At 47.3% G+C, this 23,998-nt stretch overlaps 1 protein-coding gene across 3 annotated transcripts in view; it reads right to left on the reverse strand.

Moving 5' to 3' along the window:
* The window catches only part of herc2 (HECT and RLD domain containing E3 ubiquitin protein ligase 2), a 79,172-nt gene that overhangs the window by 46,644 nt on the left and 8,530 nt on the right, over positions 1–23,998 (reverse strand). For all 3 annotated transcript variants that reach the window (XM_079840553.1, XM_079840552.1, XM_079840554.1), the window contains exons 5-17: positions 19,224–19,446; positions 19,019–19,119; positions 9,729–9,870; positions 8,375–8,485; positions 7,998–8,169; positions 7,747–7,920; positions 7,343–7,531; positions 7,013–7,164; positions 1,368–1,525; positions 1,145–1,258; positions 804–1,055; positions 353–546; positions 63–263 (exon numbers count right to left, since the gene is read on the reverse strand). In XM_079840553.1, the coding sequence (XP_079696679.1) occupies positions 63–263; positions 353–546; positions 804–1,055; positions 1,145–1,258; positions 1,368–1,525; positions 7,013–7,164; positions 7,343–7,531; positions 7,747–7,920; positions 7,998–8,169; positions 8,375–8,485; positions 9,729–9,870; positions 19,019–19,119; positions 19,224–19,446 (2,183 nt within the window). The remainder of the gene's footprint in view (positions 1–62; positions 264–352; positions 547–803; positions 1,056–1,144; positions 1,259–1,367; positions 1,526–7,012; positions 7,165–7,342; positions 7,532–7,746; positions 7,921–7,997; positions 8,170–8,374; positions 8,486–9,728; positions 9,871–19,018; positions 19,120–19,223; positions 19,447–23,998) is intronic.

A 23,998-nucleotide genomic window follows, 5' to 3' on the forward strand; every position in this document is an offset into this window, starting at 1 on the left:
AAACAGTTGGTTTAGAATAAATAAATGCACATTCTGTCTGACTAATAGTTTAGATGCCTGACCTGTAGTCTGAGCAGATTGAGAGCGGCCACAACCATGCATTCTTTTTCCTGTGCTGGTGGCCAATCAGAGCTGCCATCCATGCCCTCGCTGACCTGCCGCAGCAGCAAGTCCAGCTGGTCGAAGGTCATAGTGCATACGTCCACCACAAATGGTACACGGAGCCCAACGGACCACTCAGAGCATGACGACCATGCAAAACTCTGAGAGACAGAATATATGAAAGATAGTAAGCATGTACAGTCAAAGTTAGTGTACAACGCATCACATCTTGGTGACTGACAGGTTATACCTGGCCAGGGCCGCAGGAGATGCCCACTATGTGTTTGGAGTTGAGCCCCGGTAGGGCTTTAGGTTGCTTCTTATTGGAGAAGAGCGTGTCAAAGTGCTGTAGTTTATCATTACTTCCCCAGCTATGCACCTCTCCTTCTTCTGTGAGGGCCAGGCAGTGTGTAGAGCCAACCGCTACATCCACCACCCTCTTACCTAAATTGACAAATAATGAATGTTAAGCGCAGACTTTACATTAAATGCAGATGAAACTGATGTCCAAGCATGAAATGGAATTTTTCAATATTCAATAAAAAAGAAAAAAAAAAAAAGAAAGGAGAGACTTGATTTTTATCCACATGGAACTGAACAAAAACTGTAAATACTGTCATGTTGACTTTCCCATCAGGTTTTTAAAACCCTGAAATTTATATTTTGAGAAAACAATGGTTGAAACCAAAGGAAAACTGAACCTTGTAGACTGTCAAGCAGTTTGGGATAGCGGACGTGTTCGTCAGTGCCGTGGCCGAGTCTTTGATTGTCTCCTTTGCCCCAAGTGTACACCTGTCCATCTTTAGTAAGAGCCACAGAGAACTGGCTCCCGCAGCACACCTTCACGATATCCAAATCCTGCAGCTTCTCCACAAGTTTTGGCGTCTTGCATCCGTCGCTACCCCCACGGCCGAGTTTACCGTAGTCCCCATCACCCCATGACCATACCTGACCTGTAAAGAGCAAGCGAGAAAAATATGGTCATATCTTTCACTAATCATCTTAAAACCACTGCTGAAAGTGCACTTTTCAGATGTCATACCATTCTCAGTCACAGCAAGGGTCTGAGCATCTCCACTTCCACAAGCCACATAGATCACCTTAAGCCCCTTTAAAGCGGTTACCAGCATTGGAGTGGTCTGGTCCTCACTGGAGCCTTTAGAAACAAGGTAGATGACATTTCACTCGGTCTCCTGAGGTAAGATTCGACATGTCTTGGTATAAACAGCAGTGGATTTTAGCGGGGTTAATACTGTAGATATTACCGTGGCCCAGCCTGCCGTAGTTTCCCCGGCCCCATGTATACAGCTCTCCATCTGCTGTGATCGCTGCACTGTACGTGCTGCCACATGCAATGTGCATGACTTGCTTCCCCATCGGCCTCCCTGAGAATACGGCAATCATGGTGGGTTCCTCTAAATACCTGTACAAGTGCAAGAAATATAAAAAAAATAAATAAAATAAATTCACAACAAATTGTGTAAAAATAATTATATATGTTTTTTATATTACAGAATATATATTTGCAATATACATTCTGGAATGCTTCATTTTGATTGGTCAAATCACAACAACGAATGGTTAAATATTTTTATAAATGAATGCTAAACTGTATTTCACACAGTCCATGGCTTCCCTCGAACATGACATGCTTTTTCAAGCTACACTACCATTCAAAACTTTAAGGTACTGGTAATTGTTTTAAAGAAATTTATATTTTTATTTAGCAAATATGCCTTAAATTTATCAAAATTCAGAGTAAAAGACGTATACTTTGATGCTCATTTTTGGTATGATTTATTTGAAATTGAATTCTTTTGTAAGGTTGTACATTATAATGATTTCTGAAGGATCAAAATGTAAAAATCAATTTTAAAAAAATTAATTGTAATATTTACTGTATTTTTGAACAAATAATAATAAAAAAATATTTAGATAGATAGAGATAGAGAGAGAGAGACACACACTGGGTGAACATTAAAATACATTAAAAAAAGATACAGAAGTTTTTTAACATATACATACAGCGGGTAAAATAAGTATTGAACAAATCACCATTTTTCTCAGTAAATATATTTCAACATCACCAGATGTTGGTAACAACCCATACAATCCACACATGTAAAGAAATCAAACCATAGAGGTCCACAAATTAAGTTATGTGTAATAATGACACAGGGAAAAAGTATTGAACACATGAAGAAATGGAGGTGCAAAACGGCATAGAAAGCCAAGACAAGACAATCAGTAATTAGAAAGCGATCCTGCCCCTTGTCAATGCAAATTAATATCAGCTGGTTCAGTCCCAACTGATGACCTATAAAAAGTTGTCTCATTACCAAGGTGTCACACAAGAAATATCTCATGATGGGTAAAAGCAGAGCTCTCTCAAGACCTTCGCAACCTTATTGTTGCAAAACATACTGATGACATTGCTCACTGGAACATTCAGAAGTTTTGAAATCCTTCTGTAACCACTGTTGGGGCCATAATCCGTAAGTGAAAAGAAATTTCACCATAAACCGGCCACGACCAGGTGCACCTCGCAAGATTTCTGACAGAGGAGTGAAAAGAATTATCAGAAGTGTTGCCCAAGAGCCAAGGATCACTTGTGGACAGCTTCAGAAAGACCTGGAATCAATTGTTATCAACTGGTACAATTGTTTCAAAGAAAACAATCAGTCATGCACTCAACCGCAATAGCCTGTGTGCACGCTCACCACACAAAACTCCACTGCTGAAGAAAAGACCTGAAGTTGAAGCTCGTTTAAAGTTTGCTGCACAACATTTGGACAAGCCTGTGAAATACTGGAAGAATATAGTCTGGTCAGATGAGACCAAAATTGAACTCTTTGGATGCCATAATACACAGCATGTTTGGAGGAGAAATGGCACTGCAGATCACCCCAAAACACCATACCAACAGTGACTGCCATCTACCAGGATGATGAAGATGAAACGAGGGTGGACATTTCAGCAAGACAGTGATCCCTCCTCCATGAACTGCCACCTTAACGTGGTGGAGGGGTTTGAGTACCCGAATGACCCTAGGAGCTACGTTGTCCGGGGCTATATGCCCCTGGTAGGGTCTCCCAAGGCAAACAGGTCCTAGGTGACGGGTCAGACTAAGAGCAGTTCAAAAACCCTTATGATGCCAAATAAAAGGAGGACCGTGACGTCGCCCGGTATGGCGCAGCCGGGGCCCCACCCTGGAGCCAGGCCTGGGGTTGGGGCTCGTATGCGAGCGCCTGGTGGCCGGGCCTTCCCCCACGGGGTCCGGCCGGGCTCAGCCCAAAGGAGCGACGTGGGGACACCTTCCCGTGGGCCCACCACTCACGGGAGGGACCGTAAGGGGCCGGTGCAAAGCGAATCGGGCAGCAGTCGAAGGCGGGGGCCTAGACGACCCGATCCCTGGACACGGAAACTGGCTCTTGGGACATGGAATGTCACCTCGCTGGCGGGGAAAGAGCCTGAGCTTGTGCGTGAGGTTGAGAGGTTCCGACTAGAGATAGTCGGAATCACCTCCACGCACGGCTTGGGCTCTGGAACCACACTTCTCGAGAGGGGATGGACTCTTCACCACTCTGGAGTTGCCCATGGTGAGAGGCGGCGGGCTGGTGTGGGTTTGCTTATAGCCCCCCAGCTCTGCCGCCATGTGTTGGAGTTTACCCCGGTGAACGAGAGGGTCGTTTCCCTGCGGCTTCGGCTCGGGGATAGGTCTCTCACTGTTGTGTGTGCCTACGGGCCAAACAGCAGTGCAGAGTACCCGGCCTTCTTGGTGTCCCTGGGAGGGGTGCTGGAGAGTGCTCCGACTGGGGACTCCGTCGTTCTACTGGGGGACTTCAACGCCCACGTGGGCAATGACAGTGAAACCTGGAGGGGCGTGATTGGGAGGAACGGCCCCCCTGATCTGAACCCGAGTGGTGTTCAGTTATTGGACTTCTGTGCTAGTTACAGTTTGTCCATAACGAACACCATGTTCAAGCATAAGGGTGTCCATCAGTGCACATGGCACCAGGACACCCTAGGTCGTAGGTCAATGATCGACTTCGTGGTCGTTTCATCTGACCTGCGGCCGTATGTCTTGGACACTTGGGTGAAGAGAGGGGCGGAGCTGTCAACTGATCACCACCTGGTGGTGAGTTGGATCCGATGGCGGGGGAGGAAGCTGGATAGACTCGGTAGACCCAAACGTACTGTGAGGGTCTGCTGGGAACGTTTGGCCGAGTCTCCTGTCAGAGAGATCTTCAACTCCTGCCTCCGGCAGAGCTTCGACCGGATCCCGAGGGAGGCTGGAGATATTGAGTCTGAGTGGACCATGTTCTCCACCTCCATTGTCAAAGCGGCTGCTCGGAGCTGTGGACGCAAGGTCTCCGGTGCCTGTCGAGGCGGCAATCCCCGAACCCGGTGGTGGACACCGGAAGTAAGGGATGCCGTCAAGCTGAAGAAGGAGTCCTATCGGGCCTGGCTGGCTTGTGGGACTCCTGAGGCAGCTGACAGGTACCGGCAGGCTAAACGGACTGCAGCCCGGGTGGTTGTGGAGGCAAAAACTCGGGCCTGGGAGGAGTTCGGTGAGGCCATGGAAAAGGACTATCGGCTGGCCTCGAAGAGATTCTGGCAAACCGTCCAGCGCCTCAGGAGGGGGAAGCAGTGCCCTACCAACGCTGTTTACAGTGGCGATGGGCGGCTGTTGACCTCAACTGGGGATGTTGTCGGACGGTGGAAGGAATACTTCGAGGATCTCCTCAATCCCGCCGTCACGTCTTCCATTGAGGAAGCAGAGGCTGGGGGCTCAGAGGAGGACTCGTCCATCACCCGGGCTGAAGTCACCGAGGTGGTCAAGAAACTCCTCGGTGGCAAGGCACCGGGGGTGGATGAGATCCGCCCTGAGTACCTCAAGTCTCTGGATGTTGTGGGGCTGTCTTGGCTGACACGCCTCTGCAGCATCGCGTGGCGGTCGGGGACAGTGCCTCTGGGATGGCAGACCGGGGTGGTGGTCCCTCTTTTTAAAAAGGGGGACCGGAGGGTGTGTTCCAACTATAGGGGGATCACACTTCTCAGCCTCCCCGGGAAAGTCTATGCCAGGGTACTGGAGAGGAGAATTCGGCCGATAGTTGAACCTCGGATTCAGGAGGAACAGTGTGGTTTTCGTTCTGGTCGTGGAACACTGGACCAGCTCTATACCCTCTACAGGGTGCTGGAGGGTTCATGGGAGTTTGCCCAACCAGTCCACATTTGTTTTGTGGATTTGGAGAAGGCATTCGACTGTGTCCCTCGCGGCGTCCTGTGGAGGGTGCTGGGGGAATATGGGGTCCGGGGTCCTTTGCTGAGGGCTGTCCGGTCCCTGTATGACCGAAGCAGGAGTTTGGTCCGCATTGCCGGCAGTAAGTCAGACTTGTTCCCGGTGCATGTTGGACTCCGGCAGGGCTGCCCTTTGTCGCCGGTTCTGTTCATAATTTTTATGGACAGAATTTCTAGGCGCAGCCAAGGGCCGGAGGGTGTCAGGTTTGGGGACCACACGGTTTCGTCTCTGCTCTTTGCGGATGACGTTGTCGTGTTGGCCCCTTCTAACCAGGACCTTCAGCATGCACTGGGACGGTTTGCAGCCGAGTGTGAAGCGGCTGGGATGGGGATCAGCACCTCCAAATCCGAGGCCATGGTCCTCAGTCGGAAAAGGGTGGCTTGCCCACTTCAGGTTGGTGGAGAGTTCCTGCCTCAAGTGGAGGAGTTCAAGTATCTAGGGGTCTTGTTCACGAGTGAGGGGAGGATGGAACGGGAGATTGACAGACAGATCGGTGCAGCTTCTGCAGTAATGCGGTCGATGTACCGGTCTGTCGTGGTGAAGAAAGAGCTAAGCCGTAAGGCGAAGCTCTCGATTTACCGGTCAATCTACGTTCCTACTCTCACCTATGGTCATGAGCTTTGGGTCATGACCGAAAGGACAAGATCCCGGATACAGGCGGCCGAAATGAGCTTTCTCCGCAGGGTGGCTGGGCGCTGCCTTAGAGATAGGGTGAGAAGCTCAGTCACTCGGGAGGAACTCGGAGTAGAGCCGCTGCTCCTCCACATCGAGAGGGGACAGCTGAGGTGGCTCGGGCATCTGTTCCGGATGCCTCCTGAACGCCTTCCCGGGAAGGTGTTTCGGGCATGTCCAACCGGGAGGAGGCCCCGGGGAAGACCAAGGACACGCTGGAGGGACTATGTCTCCCGGCTGGCCTTGGAACGCCTCGGTGTCCCCCCGGAAGAGCTAGAGGAAGTGTCTAGGGAGAGGGAAGTCTGGGCATCTCTGCTTAGACTGCTGCCCCCGCGACCCGGCCCCGGATAAGCGGAAGAAGATGGATGGATGGAGTGATCCCAAACACACAGCCAAGGAAACTCTCAATTGGTTTCAGACAAAGAAAATAAAGCTGCTAGAATGGCCCAGCCAATCACCTGACTTGAATCCAATTGAAAATCCTTGGAAAGAACTAAAGATCAGAGTTCATAGAAGAGATCCATGGAACCTTCAATATTTGAAGACTGTTTGTTTGGAAGAATGGGCCAAAATCACACCTCAGCAATGTATGCAACTCGTTTCTCCATACAGGAGGAGTCTTGAAGCTGTCATTAACAAAAAAACCTTTTGTACAAAGTATTTAATACGTTTCAGTAAGCGTGTTCAATACTTTTTCCCTGTATCATTTAACATAACTGAATTTACGGACATCTATGGTTTGATTTCTTTGCATGTGTGGATTGCATGGGTTGTTACAAACATCTGGTGAAAATGTAATGTCAATAGCACCTTTAGAAATATATTTACTGAGAAAAATGGTGACGTGTTCAATACTTATTTTACCCGCTGTACAACATATGATATATACATCTGAGAGATATTATTGAAAGTTTGATGAAGTTGATATGCTCTTACGTGGTGTCTCCGTGTCCCAGTCTGCCTCCATCTCCACAACCCCAGGAGAACACCTCCCCATTAACTGAAAGAGCCAGGTAGTGCTGTCCATCAGGATGAGCTGCAAGCTTCATTATTTTCTTAGATGACAATGCGTGGACTAGCATAGGGGCCTGATAGGAAAAAAATAAAATAAAAATCACAGGTTAATTGGTTTAGTGTACAAATCAAAAGTAGAAAAATAAAGAGAAATCTGGCTCCGCAACATCTATACGCACACATTCATTTGTGACGTATAGTTGAAAGAAAAAAACCCCCCAAGGTATTCAGCTAAGAAAATGAGGGACTCACTAGAGCAGTGCTTTTGTAATTTTGTGTGTAGACAGCACCAGTGATGGTCAGAATGAAGAAACCCTTCTCTGAGCAGACAATCTGTGTGACGCCCAGGTTCGACAGTGCCTTGCACTGAATTGGTCCATTCACATTAGCGTAAGGCTTCCATCCAAGCAGACCCCAACCGATTACCTCCTGCAGTGTACCCTGGAAGTGGAACGACAAAGAGATTGAGCTCTATTAAGAATGATTTTGTTTCTCATAGATGGATGTATACTGACAGTATACTGACAGCACAGGGACATAATCACATTTAAATGAGGGTTCCCTGGTGCTTCCTGGAGAATCATTGTGCTCTAGAGCCAGGACTTCCTGTGTGACACTGCAAATAAAGTGTCAGAACATGTTGTGGCAAGCAGTACCTTGTTAGAAGTGGGTGAGCTGCACTGCGGGGGGCTGCATGGGGCTGCCAGGCGGTCCAAGTGTGCCATGACGACTACAGCTGTCTGCCGCAGATCAATGGCCAGGTCATTATCTTGAGGCAGTGTAAGGTAACGCAGAAAGCTCTCATTCGGGCTCAGAGGGGCTGAAAGGATCTGAGAACAAAAGTAGTGAGATATAAAACCTGGAAGAACAGTGCAGTTCTAAAAATTATCCATTGATTCAATCTCACCTCAATCTCCTCTTCGGGTAGAGGCTCCTCCTTACTGCTGTGGATGTTCTGGAAGCGCTGCAGGAGGGGCAGTAAAGGGGCACTGGTGCCCTGGGTCGAGCGCTCATTATCCATCTCTCTAGTTCCACTGTCCCAGAGTTTTAGCAGCAGCAGAACCGCAGACAGCAGTTGACTACAGTACACATGCAAAAGCAGGTTAGAGAGAGTATTTATGAATAAGACCCTTCAGTCCTTCCAATAGTCTCACATGCGAGGTCCAAAATTAACACTCGTCCAGGGCCAACTGAGAGTAAAAATTGGCTTTCAGTTAAAGATATTTAGGAATTATAGCAAAACGCATTTTGGACCCTGGTCAAATGTAACAGAATTCTGAATACCTGAGAGTTCCTCGCTGCACTGCGAGCTCCAGCAGGATGGCCAGGGCCAAGTGCTGATCCTGCAGGGGAATGTTACTAGGTGCTTTTCCACTGGCACTTCCATGGATGTCACTGGAAAAACAAAATGGGAGTAAAATGAGCTTTAACAACAATGAGCATTAGGAATGTAAGAATTTATGATCTCTAGACTATAGTTCAAAAGTTTGGGGTCAGTAATTATTATTATTTTATTTTTTTAAGAACAATACTTTTAATTCAGCAAGGATGCATTGAATTGATTAAAAGCGACAGTAAAAGAGAAAATTGAAAATGTTACAACAAAAAAAATGCATCACGGCTTTTAATATTGATGATAATATTAAAGGGTTAGTTCACCCAAAAATGAAAATTCTGTCATTAATTACTCACCCTCATGACGTTCCAAACCCATAAGACCGTTGTTCATCTTTGGAACACAAATGAAGATATTTAGGATGAAATCCAAGAGCTCTCTGACCCCTCAATAGACAACAATTTAATGAACACTTTCAAGGCCCAGAAAGGTAGTAAAGACATTGTTAAAATCGTCCATGTGACTACAGTGGTTCAATCTTAATTTTATGAAAAGACAAATAACTTTCGTGTGCAAAACCAAACAAAAATAATGACTTTTTTCATCAAACTCCTCATCCATGTCAGTCTTCTACACAGTTTATATTGGCCAGCTCCTGTGTCAGCATCACACACATTCGTCATGGTGCTCACATGGCCAATGGTAAACCAATGGTTCTCACGCGGCCAATGGTAAGCCGGTGTTCTGGCGTAGCCCTGACGTAACTCGAAGGGGCTTGACTGCATTTACTACGTCAAAAGCATAGGAGACTGGCAAAGACGTGAAGAAATTGCTAAATAAAGTCGTTATTTTTGTTTGGGTTTTTTTGCACACAAAAAGTATCCTCGAAGCTTCATAAAATTAAGGTTGAACCACTGTAGTCACATGGACTATTTTAACAATGTTTTTACTAGCTTTCTGGGCCTTGAAAGTGTTAATTAAATAGCTGTCAATGGAAGGGTCAGAGAGCTCTCGGATTTCATCAAAAATATCTTAAGTTGTGTTCCAAAGATGAACGAAGGTCTTATGGGTTTGGAACGACATTTTTGGGTGAACTAACCCTTTAAGAAACATTTCTTGAGTACCATATTGGAATGATTTCAGAAAGATGAGCATAGGAGACTTCTTTCAAAACCATTTAAAACATCTTACTGACCTTAAACTTTTGAAAGGTAGTGTAAGCTTTCTAGACAAAAACTTACTACACATAGGAAATAATACCACTACTTCTGAATTTGGGAATAGTGAAGATGACAATTAAACCTGAGGAATTTGGTAGCCCTCTCGACAACCTCCAGCCAGACGGGCGACACTGTGCCCTCATCAAACAGAGTAGCTTCTGGGAGAGCCCGAAGAGCATCCAGAGACTCCTGCAGTAACTCACTGCACAGGTCTGCATCATCACCTGAGATGGCACAAACACACCAGTTAATAGTGAATACAAGACTTCTTTATATAGTATACATTTTAATGCTTTAACGGCTGTCATTAGCAAGCTGTGCTTCAGCTACTAGACATTTAGACATCTAGTAGCTGAAGATAAATTCTATACTAGATCAATTCTATACTTTCTATTTGGAATTTAATGGACACAAACACAAAAATAGGAGTAAATTATCAGGAATCTTTCATGTTAAAGTGAACTAATCCTTTAAAGCAGGTCTTATATAGACCATGATACCATCCAGCTCTGTGTACAATCTCTTATGATGTCTCTTTCACCAAAAACAGGAAAACCTCAACACTATAAACTTTAACACAGGATAAATATTTACCCTTCCTCTCATACATCTGCCTCCTCCCTTTCCTATCCTTTTCTCTCGTTCTCACAACTATAGCATTTCTCAGTCGTTCAATGGAATGTGCATATGGCTCAGGTTTCAGGGCGGCTTTATTTCCCGGGCCAGAGAGGCTGTATCCACCCATTCCCTGTGGACACTGCGCTGCACTGCTCTCAACATCTAGACAGATAAAAACTAGATCTCCCACCAGTCTGTAAACTTCTGCCAAGACTCAGGGTTTCAGCTACAAGCAGAAAATACATTTCTGCTCATGTTTGCCCTCAACTCTGGGTTAAGCTGCAAAGTCGACCGTTTGTACCAAGTAGAGATTAATGCCCGGCCCAACAGAAAAACAATTTCATGTGATTCACATTAAGCTCATAAAATCTACAAGTTGAGCAATAATTTGACCAAACAACTGTTGTAAATGTAGAACTCATTAAAAGTCCCTAATATGTTACACCTCATCGATACATTAGTCAATAATATCATGGGATGCCTTCATGTTTCATGTTCAGTAATGGGTGTCAATATTTCCAAAAAACAGGTTTTAAAGAAATGGATTCTGGTTTTTGGAAACAATATTCTGTCTTTGCACGTCATTTGTCATGCGGATCGGTAGGACACAGGAATCCTACAAGGGGATCATGTTTCATATTATAAGCTTCATATTAAAATGGATAACTTCATAAGAGCCACAGAACAACTGGAGATTCAGATTACACAGGAGAAGGAAGTAGCAGCAAATTCTTTCTAAGAATTAGAGTTTAAAAACAGATGCCTTCAGACATTTTGTCAACAGAAGTGTTGTTGTAAATCAAAGCCTGTTTCGGGCAATGGATGCTTGGTAATCTGCAAGCAGAGCTGGGTAGATTACGTACAAAACTGTAGTCAGTTACGGATTCCAAATTACATGACAAATTGTCGTTACAGTAATAACATTTTCCATTACATTATCACGATTATCAATAGCTGTGTGTCCTTCAGTTCTCTTACGAGAGGTTCTCTCGTATTGCGTAAGTTCCTTACGCTACGGGAAAGTATTCTTTCTTCGAGATTTCTGAAAAACCCAAAATTATCCTTAATTTTGTAACATTGTCAACGCAGTGCGGCAGCCTGGCAGACCATAGCAGGCTATTCCAGCGTGCCATTGGCTGCTCTGCTGGCAACTGCAGCAGCCTATCGGTGAGCCCGCGTGACGTGGCGACCAATGAGGGCGCTTCGCGCCCACCTGGCTTCATTTGCCTACAGGTGGGGCGTGGCCACGTGTATATAAGCAGGGCTCACGGGCTGCATATTCGATTTTCTTTTCTTCAGCGAAGCCCTTCGCATCGCTGGATCTGGAACCCGCCGCCGTTGAACGTGCAGACGAGCAAGCAGAGGACAGCGCCTGAAGAAGCCGGCATCATCGCGCCACCTTCAGCCATCCGTGCCTGCTCTGCTATCCGGCAGCATTATATCCTTTTATTGCTCAGTGTTGTCGCCGCTGCGTCACACTTTCACAAAAAGAGCCGAGCGTTTTTCTAAAAATGTCTCGTTCCACCTGCGGCTCGTGTCACGCGCAGCTCAGTTCCGGGGACCGCCATGTGATCTGCGCTCTCTGCCTGGGCCGTGATCACGCCGCCGCCGCACTTCTCGCCGGCGGATGCCCGGAGTGCGAAGAACTAACGATGTCGACCCTGCGGGCTCGACTCGATCAGTTCGAAGATGACATCCCTCCAGTCTCTGCTAAGCCGCGCAGGAAAAAGCGCCGCTCGCAGCGGACTCCGGAGTTGGCCGAGAGAAGCTCGCCGGAACCCTTCCCGCCCGCTTCACTCTCGCCTTCCCCGCCCCCACCCCAGGCCGCCATTTCTGTTGCCGCCTCTGGGGATGAGGCGGATGCGGCCGCGGAACGCGCCGACAGCTGCTCCATCATGGCTTCCGACAGCGAGGAATGGTCTTCCGCGACCTCTTCAGTCCGAGCCTCCGGACGCTCTCGAGCGGGTGAGGACGCCGAACTGTTGCGCCTTCTCACCCGGGCTGTCGAGCAGCTAGGCCTCGAATGGGCCCCGCCTAAGGTGGCAGCGCCGAATCGGCTCGACGGATGCTTCCTGAACAGTCGCCGCCGTGCGCCCACCGCCAGGACTGCACCCTTTCTGCCAGAGCTTCACGAGGAGCTCGCGAAGTCCTGGAACGCGCCATTCTCCGCGAGGGTCTCGTCTCAGGCTTCTTCGACGCTCTCACAAGTTGACGGCGCGGCTGAGAAAGGCTACAACGCTATCCCTCCGGTGGAAGAGGCGGTCGCAGCGCACCTTTGCCCGCCTTCTGGTTGGCGCTCAAAGGCTGCCCTCCCGTCTAAGGCCTGCAGAGTGACGTCATCGCTGATCGGCCGCGCTTTCGCTGCCTCCGGTCAAGCTGCGTCTGCTCTGCACTCTATGGCCGTGCTGCAAATCCTCCAAGCCAATCTCCTCCGTGATCTGGACGAGAGGAGCTGTGACGCTGAGCTGATCACGGATTTGCGAAGCGCGACGGATCTCTCCCTCCGCGCTACCAAGACCGCAGCACAGGCCCTCGGACGCTCCATGGCCTCCCTCACGGTAGCTGAGCGCCACCTCTGGCTCACGCTCGCGGACATGCGAGAAACAGAGCGCGCGGCCTTCTTAAACGCCCCGCTCTCTCCATCTGGGCTCTTCGGACCAGCGGTCAAGGGGATCGTCGACCGTTTCTCCGAAGTACAGAAGACGACGCAGGCCATGAACCTCTTCCTGCCTCGACGCCCAGGCGCCAGCGGTAGCTCCGTTGCTCGCCGTCCTCGCGACCAGCCAGCACCGAGCTCCACGCAGCGCCCAGCGCGGCCCCCTTCGTCTCAGCGAAGACCGAGCGGCCGCCCCAGATCGCGCTCTTCCAGCCACGGTAAGCCGCCTCCCCCTCGGGGCCCCCGGCCTAGGATCGTGCTGAAGTCCGAGCCTCCAAAGCCCTCCTAGCCAGAGGCAAGAAACGACGGTTAAGTCCCGCTGCGGCCGGACCACCGTCAAAACTCTTTTTCCTGTCAGCCCCCACCACTGTGGCTGCTGCAGAGGAATTTCACGCAGCCAACGAGCCGGCAAAAACGCCCTCTCGCCTGTCAACCACCGCCGTTTTTACGGCGAACCAGAGAAATCGCAAAAGTTGCATTATTTCTGGTTGCACGGCTCACGCCGTATGTGTTTCAAATGCAGTAAATGTGCCCACTTTTCTGTGTTCACCCCTGCACATAAGCACAATAAACCCCGTGTCCCCCACTCACATAAAGCGGCCTCCGGCCGCTCGAGTGCTAGAGTTAGGTCACGTGTCCGCTTGTCTGCGTCCACGCCTAGCCACCACACGCGCTGTCACACAGCCACTCTTAACCGGTCATGTTCCACGCGTAAGAGTTGTGCCCGCTCAAACGCGCTCACACATTTTCGCGAACATTATGCCCCAGGCGCTACGCGCCGCGCCACACACCATTTGTTTTCCGCCCAAGGTGGCCGAAGCGATGAGTGTAGGGCCACACACAAGACATTCCCCGCTCAAAGCGGTAGAGACACAGTGTGTAAGGCGGCCAGCCACCGAAAGCGAGCGGCTGGCCCACAGCAGAGAGAGCGCGCGCACCGCGCCCGCCCCTCTTATACGGGCCGTCAAACCCGCGAAACGCGGCGTTTCGAGCCCAGAGGCCGTTCTGTCCCGTTTGGCACACGCGAAAGCGTGGGAAGCCATTCCAGGTGTATCAGAATGGGTGCTGAGAACAGTGAAGCACGGCTACACTCTGCAGTTCGCTCGCCGCCCTCCGCGCTTCTGTGCGCGTATAGAGACGAGAGTGAGCGAAGAAGTAGCACATCTACTTCGAGCGGAGATAGCCACGCTGCTGTGCAAAGGGGCTATAGAACCGGTTCCCCATTCTATGAGCGAGTCAGGCTTTTACAGCCGATATTTTCTCGTGCCAAAAAGGGACGGGTCGCTCAGACCGATTCTGGATCTGAGGCGTCTGAACAAAGCTCTTTTGAGGAGATCGTTCAAGATGCTTACGACCAAGCAGATCCTCGCGCATATTCGCCCGAGAGACTGGCTAATTTCCCTAGATTTGAAAGACGCATATTTTCAAATCAAGATAACGCCGCGTCACAGGCCATTCTTACGATTCGCCTTCGACGGCCAGGCTTATCAATACACCGTCCTTCCGTTCGGCCTGTCACTAGCACCCCGTACATTTACGAAGTGCATGGACGCGGCCCTCGCTCCCCTGAGAAACCGGGGGATGCGAATATTGAACTACTTGGACGACTGGCTCATCCTGGCGCAGTCAGAGGCCGAGCTCCTCGCCCACAGGGCAATGCTGCTCAGCCATTTGGACAGCCTGGGGCTCACGGTCAACTGGACCAAGAGCTCATTAGTGCCCACGCAATCAACCTCATTTCTGGGTTTGAATCTGGACACTGTGGCTATGTCTGCCCGCCTGTCACCACAACGCACGCGCCAAGTTCGGCGCATGGCTGCGTACTTCCGGCCGGGCAAAATCGCACCTCTCAAGCTTTTTCAGAGGATGCTGGGACGTATGGCCTCAGCTGCAGCTGTGCTCCAGCTGGGCTTAATGCGCATGCGCCCGCTGCAACGCTGGTTAAACGCCCGAGTGCCTCACAGAGCCTGGGCTGCCGGAGGTTTCAGGATCAGAGTGACTCAGGGCTGTGTTGCAGCCCTAGAGCCCTGGTTAGTAGCCGACTGGTACCAGCGGGGAGTGACAATGGGAGCCATCTCACACCGCAAAGTCATCTCGACGGACGCCTCCACCTCGGGTTGGGGCGCCGTTTTCGAGGGCAGACCGGCTTCGGGCCTCTGGTCGAGCGGTGAAAAACTCCTACACATAAACTGTTTGGAGATGATAGCGGTAGAGAACGCGCTCAAGCAGTTTCTCCCGTTTATACGGGGACACCATGTGTTGGTCCGGTCGGACAATACCACGGTGGTGTCCTACGTGAACCGGCAGGGCGGTGTCAGGTCCAGGTGTCTGGGCAATCTGACGGAACGCCTGCTCGTGTGGGCACACAGCTCGCTGCGCTCGCTGAGAGCGGCGCACGTTCCGGGCCACCTCAACGTGGGCCCGGACAAGCTGTCCAGGGGCCTCATTCTCCCAGGAGAATGGTCCCTGCACCCCCAGACAGTCCAGCTGGTATGGCGCCTATTCGGCAGAGCGGAGCTCGACCTCTTTGCAACAAAAGAGAACGCCCGCTGCTCGACGTTCTTGTCCAAAAGCGAGGATGCGCTGTCCCAACTTTGGCCCAGCCTCCCGCTGTATGCTTTCCCGCCGATTTCCCTATTGACCCAGGTTATAGCGAAAATCAGGGAAACGCGCCGCCCGGTGCTCCTTATAGCGCCGCGCTGGGAGAACCAGATTTGGTACCCAGAGCTGGTGAAGCTGTCGCACTCACCCCCCTGGCCAGTTCCGCTGAGAGCAGACCTCCTCTCTCAAGCAGGAGGGTCAGTTTGGCATCCCCATCCAGAGCGATGGTCTCTGCATGTATGGGTGACCAACGGATACCCGTTGACCTGCCCGAAGGGGTTATGAACACGATCTCACACTCTAGAGCCCCCTCGACGAGGCGGTTATATAGTTCTAAGTGGTCGGTGTTCACTGAGTGGTGTGCTTCCAAGGGATTGGAACCGCAGCAATGTGGGGTCCAGCGAGTGCTCTCCTTCCTCCAGGAGCTCTTGGAACTGGGCAGGTCCCCTTCCACGCTCAAAGTGTATGTAGCGGCTATAGCAGCGTTCGCCCAGACGACGCTAGGCAGCACGCTAGGAAGGAACGAGCTCATCATCCGTTTCCCCAGAGGAGCTAGACGGATGAATCCCCCGCGGCTCCCATCGGTTCCTATTTGGGATCTGGCCTTGGTCCTAGAGGCCATGAAGGCTCATCCCTTTGAACCGCTCGAGACTGTGGAACCAAGGTTCCTTTCGCTAAAAACCGCGTTCCTGATAGCTCTGGCTTCAGTGAAACGCGTGGGGGATCTACACGCGCTCTCAGTGAGCCCGACGTGTATGGAGTTCGGTCCTAATGACTCTAAGGTCATTCTCAGACCGAGGCATGGTTATGTCCCCAAAGCGATCGGCACTCTTTTCAGGGCGCAGATTATCTCCCTCTCGGCTCTGCCAGCATCCGACGAGGGGGACGGTGGCAATATCCTCTGCCCTGTCAGGGCATTGAGGGTTTATGTCACACGCTCCGCCGCCTTCAGGCGTTCTGAGCAGCTATTTGTTTCGTTTGGAGGGCGCGCTAAAGGTCTCGCCTCCTCGAAACAGACCCTGTCCAGGTGGATAGTGGACGCGATTGCAACTGCATACGCTTCCAAACACCTGCAGTGCCCGCTAGGTGTCAGAGCACACTCCACCAGAGGCATGGCCTCTTCGTGGGCTTGGGCCAGAGGGATTTCCATCCACGATATTTGCGTGGCGGCAGGCTGGGCCTCCCCGTCTACGTTCGTGAGATTTTACAATCTGGAAGTTCCTGCCTTACAGGCGAAAGTGTTATCAGTTCAATAAGGCTGTTGGTTCTGCCCGGTGATTCTGCGCAGACATAGCTCACATACTGGTAGTAAGTTCGGTACAAGGCTTATGTAAATTTGAAGGAGACCGGCGGTGCCGTTCCCTCATTTACGAAAAGAGCTATTGTGAGTTTGAAGGTGACCGGCGGTGCCGTTACCTCACTCATATGACAAGATATTGTGAATTTGAAGGCGACCGGCCTTGCCGTTCCCTCATTCATGAGACAAGGTGTGGTGAATTTGAAGGCGACCGGCAGGTGCCGTTCCCTCATTCATAAGGCAGGGTGTTGTAACCACCCGTTGTAACCACCCGTCAGTTCAAACGAAGTGTCCGTATATGTGGTGGCCCGTTTCCTTTACCGGCCACCCTGCCCGAGCAGTGTTATGGTCCCCGGTTCCCTGGGATACATATGCTGTATGCGAGGCGCGCACGGCGTTGACAATATGTTCCCGTAGCGTAAGGAACTTACGCAATACGAGAGAACCTCTCGTAAGAGAACGATACTCGGTTACTTAACGTAACCTCGGTTCTCTCTAGAAGAGGGAACGAGTATTGCGTTCCTTGCCGTGCGCCCCGCGGGCTTTTACGCTTCAGAACTACGAAAACCGAATATGCAGCCCGTGAGCCCTGCTTATATACACGTGGCCACGCCCCACCTGTAGGCAAATGAAGCCAGGTGGGCGCGAAACGCCCTCATTGGTCGCCACGTCATGCGGGCTCACCGATAGGCTGCTGCAGTTGCCAGCAGAGCAGCCAATGGCACGCTGGAATAGCCTGCTATGGTCTGCCAGGCTGCCGCACTGCGTTGACAATGTTACAAAATTAAGGATAATTTTGGGTTTTTCAGAAATCTCGAAGAAAGAATACTTTCCCGTAGCGTAAGGAACTTACGCAATACTCGTTCCCTCTTCTAGAGAGAACCGAGGTTACGTTAAGTAACCGAGTATCGTTTTCAGTGATAGGCATATGACTAGTGGCTGGTCGGTTTGAGCAATTCCACAAATCCTTCTGAACGTATAAGTAACAGGCTTTTAGAAAGGAAACATTTAACATTTTAGAAAGGAAAATTTTAAAGATAAAAGTAGTAGTAGGGAGAATCAATGTATTACGAATAAACTGTCATTGTCAGAACATGTCATTGTAATCATGAAAACAATAAAAAAGCAACTGTAGTCTAGTTACGAGAATTTTAAAACGCAATATAATCGAATTGCAAGTACTTATTTTTTGGAATCTGATTACATGTAATGAGTTACAACCCAGCACTGTCTGCAAGCATGGCCGTATCCAGCTATGAGGTAACCAAGGTCCGGACCTCTGTATTTTTCCGAGGTGTATATAATAAATGTAGTAAAAAAAATTGTCTTATACAGTATTCAAACTACTTTAGTGCTGCAAGGATATTGCATAGAGCCAATATCTTCTCATCTGAGCTGTCATTGGTCTGTCACCACTCGTCAATGTCAAAATATTTGAGATGACCAATCATATCAAAGAAGGCAGGCTTTATGTTCACGCGAATTTGCAGCGTGAGTCTCGTGGCGCTTCAGTAAACAGTCATAATGTACAAGATGTAAGTAGTTAAAACATTTCATATTTGACAGGTGTTTTAGGATAAAAATGTAAAACGGCCGACAAAAATAATTTCGCCATTTTGATTGTTTTTTAAAAAAGGCCAATATATAAATTTACGTGATTCATGTAATGTAATAATTAGTAACCGTCAATGTGAGAGGACAAGAAACATTAACGAAGCCGGTCTCATCATATTAGGTATAAAATTAATATTGAATGTGTGTGAATGAATTTAATACATTTATTTGCCTAGCATTACAGCCTTCAGTAAATTAACTTGACTAAGAAAATTATTAATAAAACATAGGCTAAATATCAGCTGACAGATGAAATGAAAAGACTATCAATCAAAGCTCAGCTTTAGGAGGTGAAGAAACAGGGCAAGATAAGGAGAAAGAGTGACGCCGATGACCGAGGAGGGAGCAGGTATTGACAAATAATCTACTGCCCACTGACATGGTTTTAAAGCTATTTTTCATCCATATTTTTGGCCTTCAAACGTCAAAATGCACATATATAGATCAGAGCAATATAAAATCTCAGAGGAACCCCTGAACCGCCCTAACTATCTAAAATTTTGGACCTGTGATTATTAAACCCTGCCTACGGCCCTGTCTGCAAGTAACCCTGATGGCCAGCCAAACCATGCTGGAAAGAGCTTACCTGATCTCCAGGCTCTGCGAAGGAAGGCAAAAGCAAAGGAAAGCGCTGCTCTTGATCCCACCCTGGCCAAACCCTCCACTCCTTTACTAACTGGTCGAGTGCTAAGGAAACAGACAAAGCATTTCGGACCATTATTTCCATTGCTTCTAACCAGAGCAGTTTAAAAAAGGTAATCCAACTTCAATCAAAGGTCTTTTTCTCATACCTTTTATTATCAATGGCAGAGAGCGGAGGGCTGAGGGGAATCTTCCAGCGCACTTTGTACTTTTCCTCCATCATGCTGTGGGTGAGTGAGATGAGGTAGCGCTCCAGGATCACCAGTCTCTGGCTCAGACGCAGGGCGGAGAGTGTGCTCTTAGCTGTCTGCGAAGAAAGCTTCTGTTGGTCGTCTACCAGCGCCATCAGACAGTCCTTTAGCTCTACAGGTTCTGTACAAATAAAGGGAAACATTGTCATGTCATGCGTGTTTTATACAACAGTTCAACAAATAAGAAGTTAATATTGTGTTATGTGTTTTTGCTCAATTTTGCCAAAGAAAATATGACCTATAAAGCCACAGCATAACTGTTGTGCATCTCCGAGCAACACAGTGGTGTTTCATTACTGAATGAATCCAGGTTTTCAACAAATCAGGTGAACCAATGACTCAATCGCCCATTCATAAAGAGCGCCATTTACTTAATTCCTGAATTAATCAGGTGTTTGAACAAATCGAATGAATGACTAAATTACTTACCCATTAAGACATTTACCGGCAGTTTTAGTTTCTTATTCAGAGTATCATTTCATAAAAATAAAGAATAAATAAATAAATGTAATCTACTCAAATCCCTGACTACACAAAAGGTTATAAACAGTCTCTGTGTGATGAATGCCGTAAGACATTAGCATTTATTGCAGTTTTGAATATCATAATAGAACTATGGTACAACAGTGAGAAATAAAGAAGAAATATTTTTTGCTTATGTGATATAAAACCTTAAGTCGAAAAGCACAAAAATGCAAGTCTATATAGAATTGGATCTAGTAATAATGTCGATGTCGCATAACAATGTTTGATGCAACATGAGCCCTTGAAGTGCATTCCAATCAAAGCCTTCATTATGCTTTCCTGAAACCGTCTGTCTGGTTCCAGTGGACTGTTGTTCCAGTGGACGGCTGTGCATGCATTCATCTCTGCACAGCCTCTGGATAAAAGCCTCATACAAGCAGACAGGGTGAATTAAAATAGCCGATCTTAAATCCACTTAAGCCTTATGTAAGCCAAGCTGCCTAACCCTCAAAGGCCCTGAAGCAGCACAGTTTATACAGCACCAACAAGAGGTTATAGTGCATGGAAGTGTGAGTCTGAGCGAGAAAAAGAAAGGGTTTGATAACGTCACACAAAGATAAGTAAAGGAACTGCTTTTACTTTCCACATAGCTGTTTGACAATTTGATTGCTTTAAACAGGCTCCCACAGAAGCTAAAAAGCACCAGCATCAGTTCATTTCCTGCAATTCAACATTTTGATTCTAGTATAGTAGTAGTTGGTGCTGTTATCAGTAAATGTCCCATTTTCCTCACCACTTTTATTACTAGAACAATGGAGAGATGACAGGAAATGATAGGGCTCTTCAATTGCTCTCTTTCAAGGGCCAGATTATTCATATCAAAACATGCAGGCTCTTTAACAATAGGAAAACAGAGAAAAAAAAAAAAAAAAAAAGATCTTCTACAAACTATATCTTTATCAATCTGTGTAATAAAAAAGGACATCTGATAAAGAGTTAATTTTACAAGAGGAATACGTTTAAAAACCAAAGAAAATAAAACAGCCTGTTTCTCTATAATCCTCCCATTCAGCAAGCAAAAAATAGCCTCTTTATACTGCATGTTATTCTTTGAAGGGTATCAAGCACAAATCATGAAACCAAAAGTTTTGGGACTGTAAGATTATATAAAATAAAAATCTCATGCTCACTGAGGTTTCATTTATTTGCTTAAATAACAGTCATATTTTACTATCATACTGCATAATAATTTGGAAACGGTGATAAATTCAGGATTCTTTGAGCAGAAAGTTTAAAAGAAGAGCATTAATTTGTAATTTCTTTGCACTAAACTGTGTTGGTGTATCATTAATGAATAAAAGTATTAATTTCTTTAAAAAATAAATAAATGAAATCTCATACTGACCCCAAACTTTTGAACAGTAGTGTGCATAAATGTCAACATTACAGTACCATGAAAATATCTTAAAGGTATAGTTCACCCAAAAATGAAAATTCTGTCATCATTTAGTCACACTCAAGTTGTTCCAAACCTGTATGAATTTCTTCATGTGCTCAACACAAAGGAAGATATTTGGAATAATTTTTGTAACCAAGCAGATCTCAGCAGCCATTGACTACCATAGTGGGGGGAATGGCTGCCGAGATCTGCTTGGTCCATACAGGTTTGGAACAACTTGAGCGTGACTAAATGATGAAACCATTTTAATTTTTGGGTGAACTATCCCTTTAAGATACAATGATATAGCCCAGTGTTTATTCTGTGATACTTAATATACAGCGCCACAGAAAATATTTTTAAACTGTAGGATGGATGGGCTTCCCCACTTCAAAAACAAAATTCAGTTGGAATGGTATGGACATAATATTTTTGCAATGGGATGTTAAAGAAATCTGATTATAGATTAAAGTAGGGCTGAAACGATTAATCGAGTTACTCGATTAACTCGATTACAAAAATTCCTCGAGGCAAAAATTCAGCCTCGAAGCCTCGTTAAATTCCTATGACGCGCACTATACGCGCAGGATCTGATTCACACGGACCGCTGTTAAATGTTCAGGAAGCAGACCATAGCCCGTGATACATTTTGAATTTAGTTTAGATTCTAGATGCCCAGAATCACTATAGTAACTGCATGTTTTACACAGTTTATGTAAGTTGATTACCGTTCTTATAGCTGCCACACACACACACACACACACACACACACACACACACACACACACACACACACACACACACACGCGCGCGGCGCGCGCAAGCCCCAAAGCCAGATCGCTTCCACTTTCATCCTCATAAAGTTTGTTAAGTAAATGCTTTTAAAGCCTTGCCAGTTTGAACATTGAAGCGGTTGTGCACTATGCTAAAACAACAATACGGAAAACTTATCCGTTCAGTGCTCAGCTTTTTTCTGTGACACGGAGAGTTGAGCCGTGTCGCGTCTTTGACAACGAGCGCGCGCCCTGAAGGCATGACCTCTTTTCGCGTGAAGATCGCGCGCGGAGAGCAGCACAGAACAGCGCAGAACTGATAGTAGAAAATCAGTAACACACACACACACGCATGCACCCTCCTCTCTCTCTCTCGCACCAGTCAGACCAATCGTGGCAATGCATCACATATGCTTAAACTTTTATGTAGCCACGCAACAATAATTTCAGCATTCACTGTATACACCGGGACGTGATGTTGTGACGCGATTTTTCGAACGGATGCTTCACCTAAAATGCACTGCAATGCAAGTGATGCAAGCCAAATGCAGCGTTCTATTAAATATGAATGTATGTATTTCTGCTGTACCAAACTGCAATGAAGCCTCACACACACACACACACACAGACACAGGTTGCTAGGTTACCATAGCAAATAGGCTCACGCTCACCACATATGAAATATTATTTGTTAGTAGTCTAATGGTAAATGCTGCAGGTGTAGAAATCTACATACAAGATATTTACTTTGATGTCAGGGCTAGATTACAGCATGAAACCTGCTGTGCATATTAATAAATTATTGCTTTTCCTCTTCATTTTCGTTATGCATTATTTGTTTTGGTTGTTTAAAAACACAGGGAAAAAATTGCATCCGATTAATCGATCGATCGATTAAGTGCTAGATTAATCGATTACAAAAAGAATCGATAGCTGCAGCCCTAGATTAAAGAGATCTAGATTTAACAATCATGCTAGCTTTACTATTATGAGTGACAGTACATTGGGTGGGGTTACTACTACCATGTGATGCTGATGGAAAGCCACATAGGCCCTCATGAAAATGTCCTTATCATCACCCACCAGAAAGCTGCTCCACCTAGACTGTCTGTAAACACACAGGGCCTACAACCACACATTGGGTAAAAATAACCTCACAGACAGTATGTACAGTCACCCGAGCCCCAAACACCTCACACGCCAAGGGGAGCCAGAAAACACACCAACACACACACACACACACACACACACACACACACACACACACACACACACACACACGTGGAGGGTAACACACACTGCCAGAGAGGGAGTAGGTCACCTGTGTGGTGACAGGGCTGAATAACTGGGCCACATTTAGATGTGGCAAATCCATCTGCTATCCTACATTACAGTGCTGTGCTGAGGGGAAACACAGCCAATGGAAACTGCTCAAGGGTTTGCACTTAGATGTCATGTGCTGAGGAGGGAGAACAGTGTGTGAAGTTGGGGCCGTTGCAGGCGATTAGATGCAGGATGTCACAAGCCAAAGTTAATACTTAAAGTCACAAAGAAACTGACCGTTTCAACTGCATTGTGATGTATATCCAAGTGTAAAGGATTATCAAAAAAGAAAAAATGTCAGGGGCTTTGTTCTATGCGTCAGTTATCAATTGTATTTTGAGATGGAGGCAGATGAACGGAGGCTTGCAGGTGCGGGTTAAAGCGGACTAAATGACTGGAGACTTTCTGCATATGTCACCAGAGAGAAGTTTGTCATTTGCCCTCGTTCAAGGGTTGGTTTACCCAAAAATGAAAATTCTGTCATCATTTACTCACCTTCATGTCATTCCAAACCCGTAAGACTTTCGTTCATCTTCTGAACACAAATTAAGATCTTTTTAATGAAATCTGTGAGATTTCTGTCCCCCCATTGACAGTCTATGCAACTACCACTTTGACACTTTAAAAAGTTCAAAAAGAGATCGTAAAAATAATCAATATGAATTAGGGAAGCA

This window comes from Gobio gobio (assembly GCF_949357685.1).
Source record: "Gobio gobio genome assembly, chromosome: 17".
Classification (NCBI taxonomy): domain Eukaryota; kingdom Metazoa; phylum Chordata; class Actinopteri; order Cypriniformes; family Gobionidae; genus Gobio; species Gobio gobio.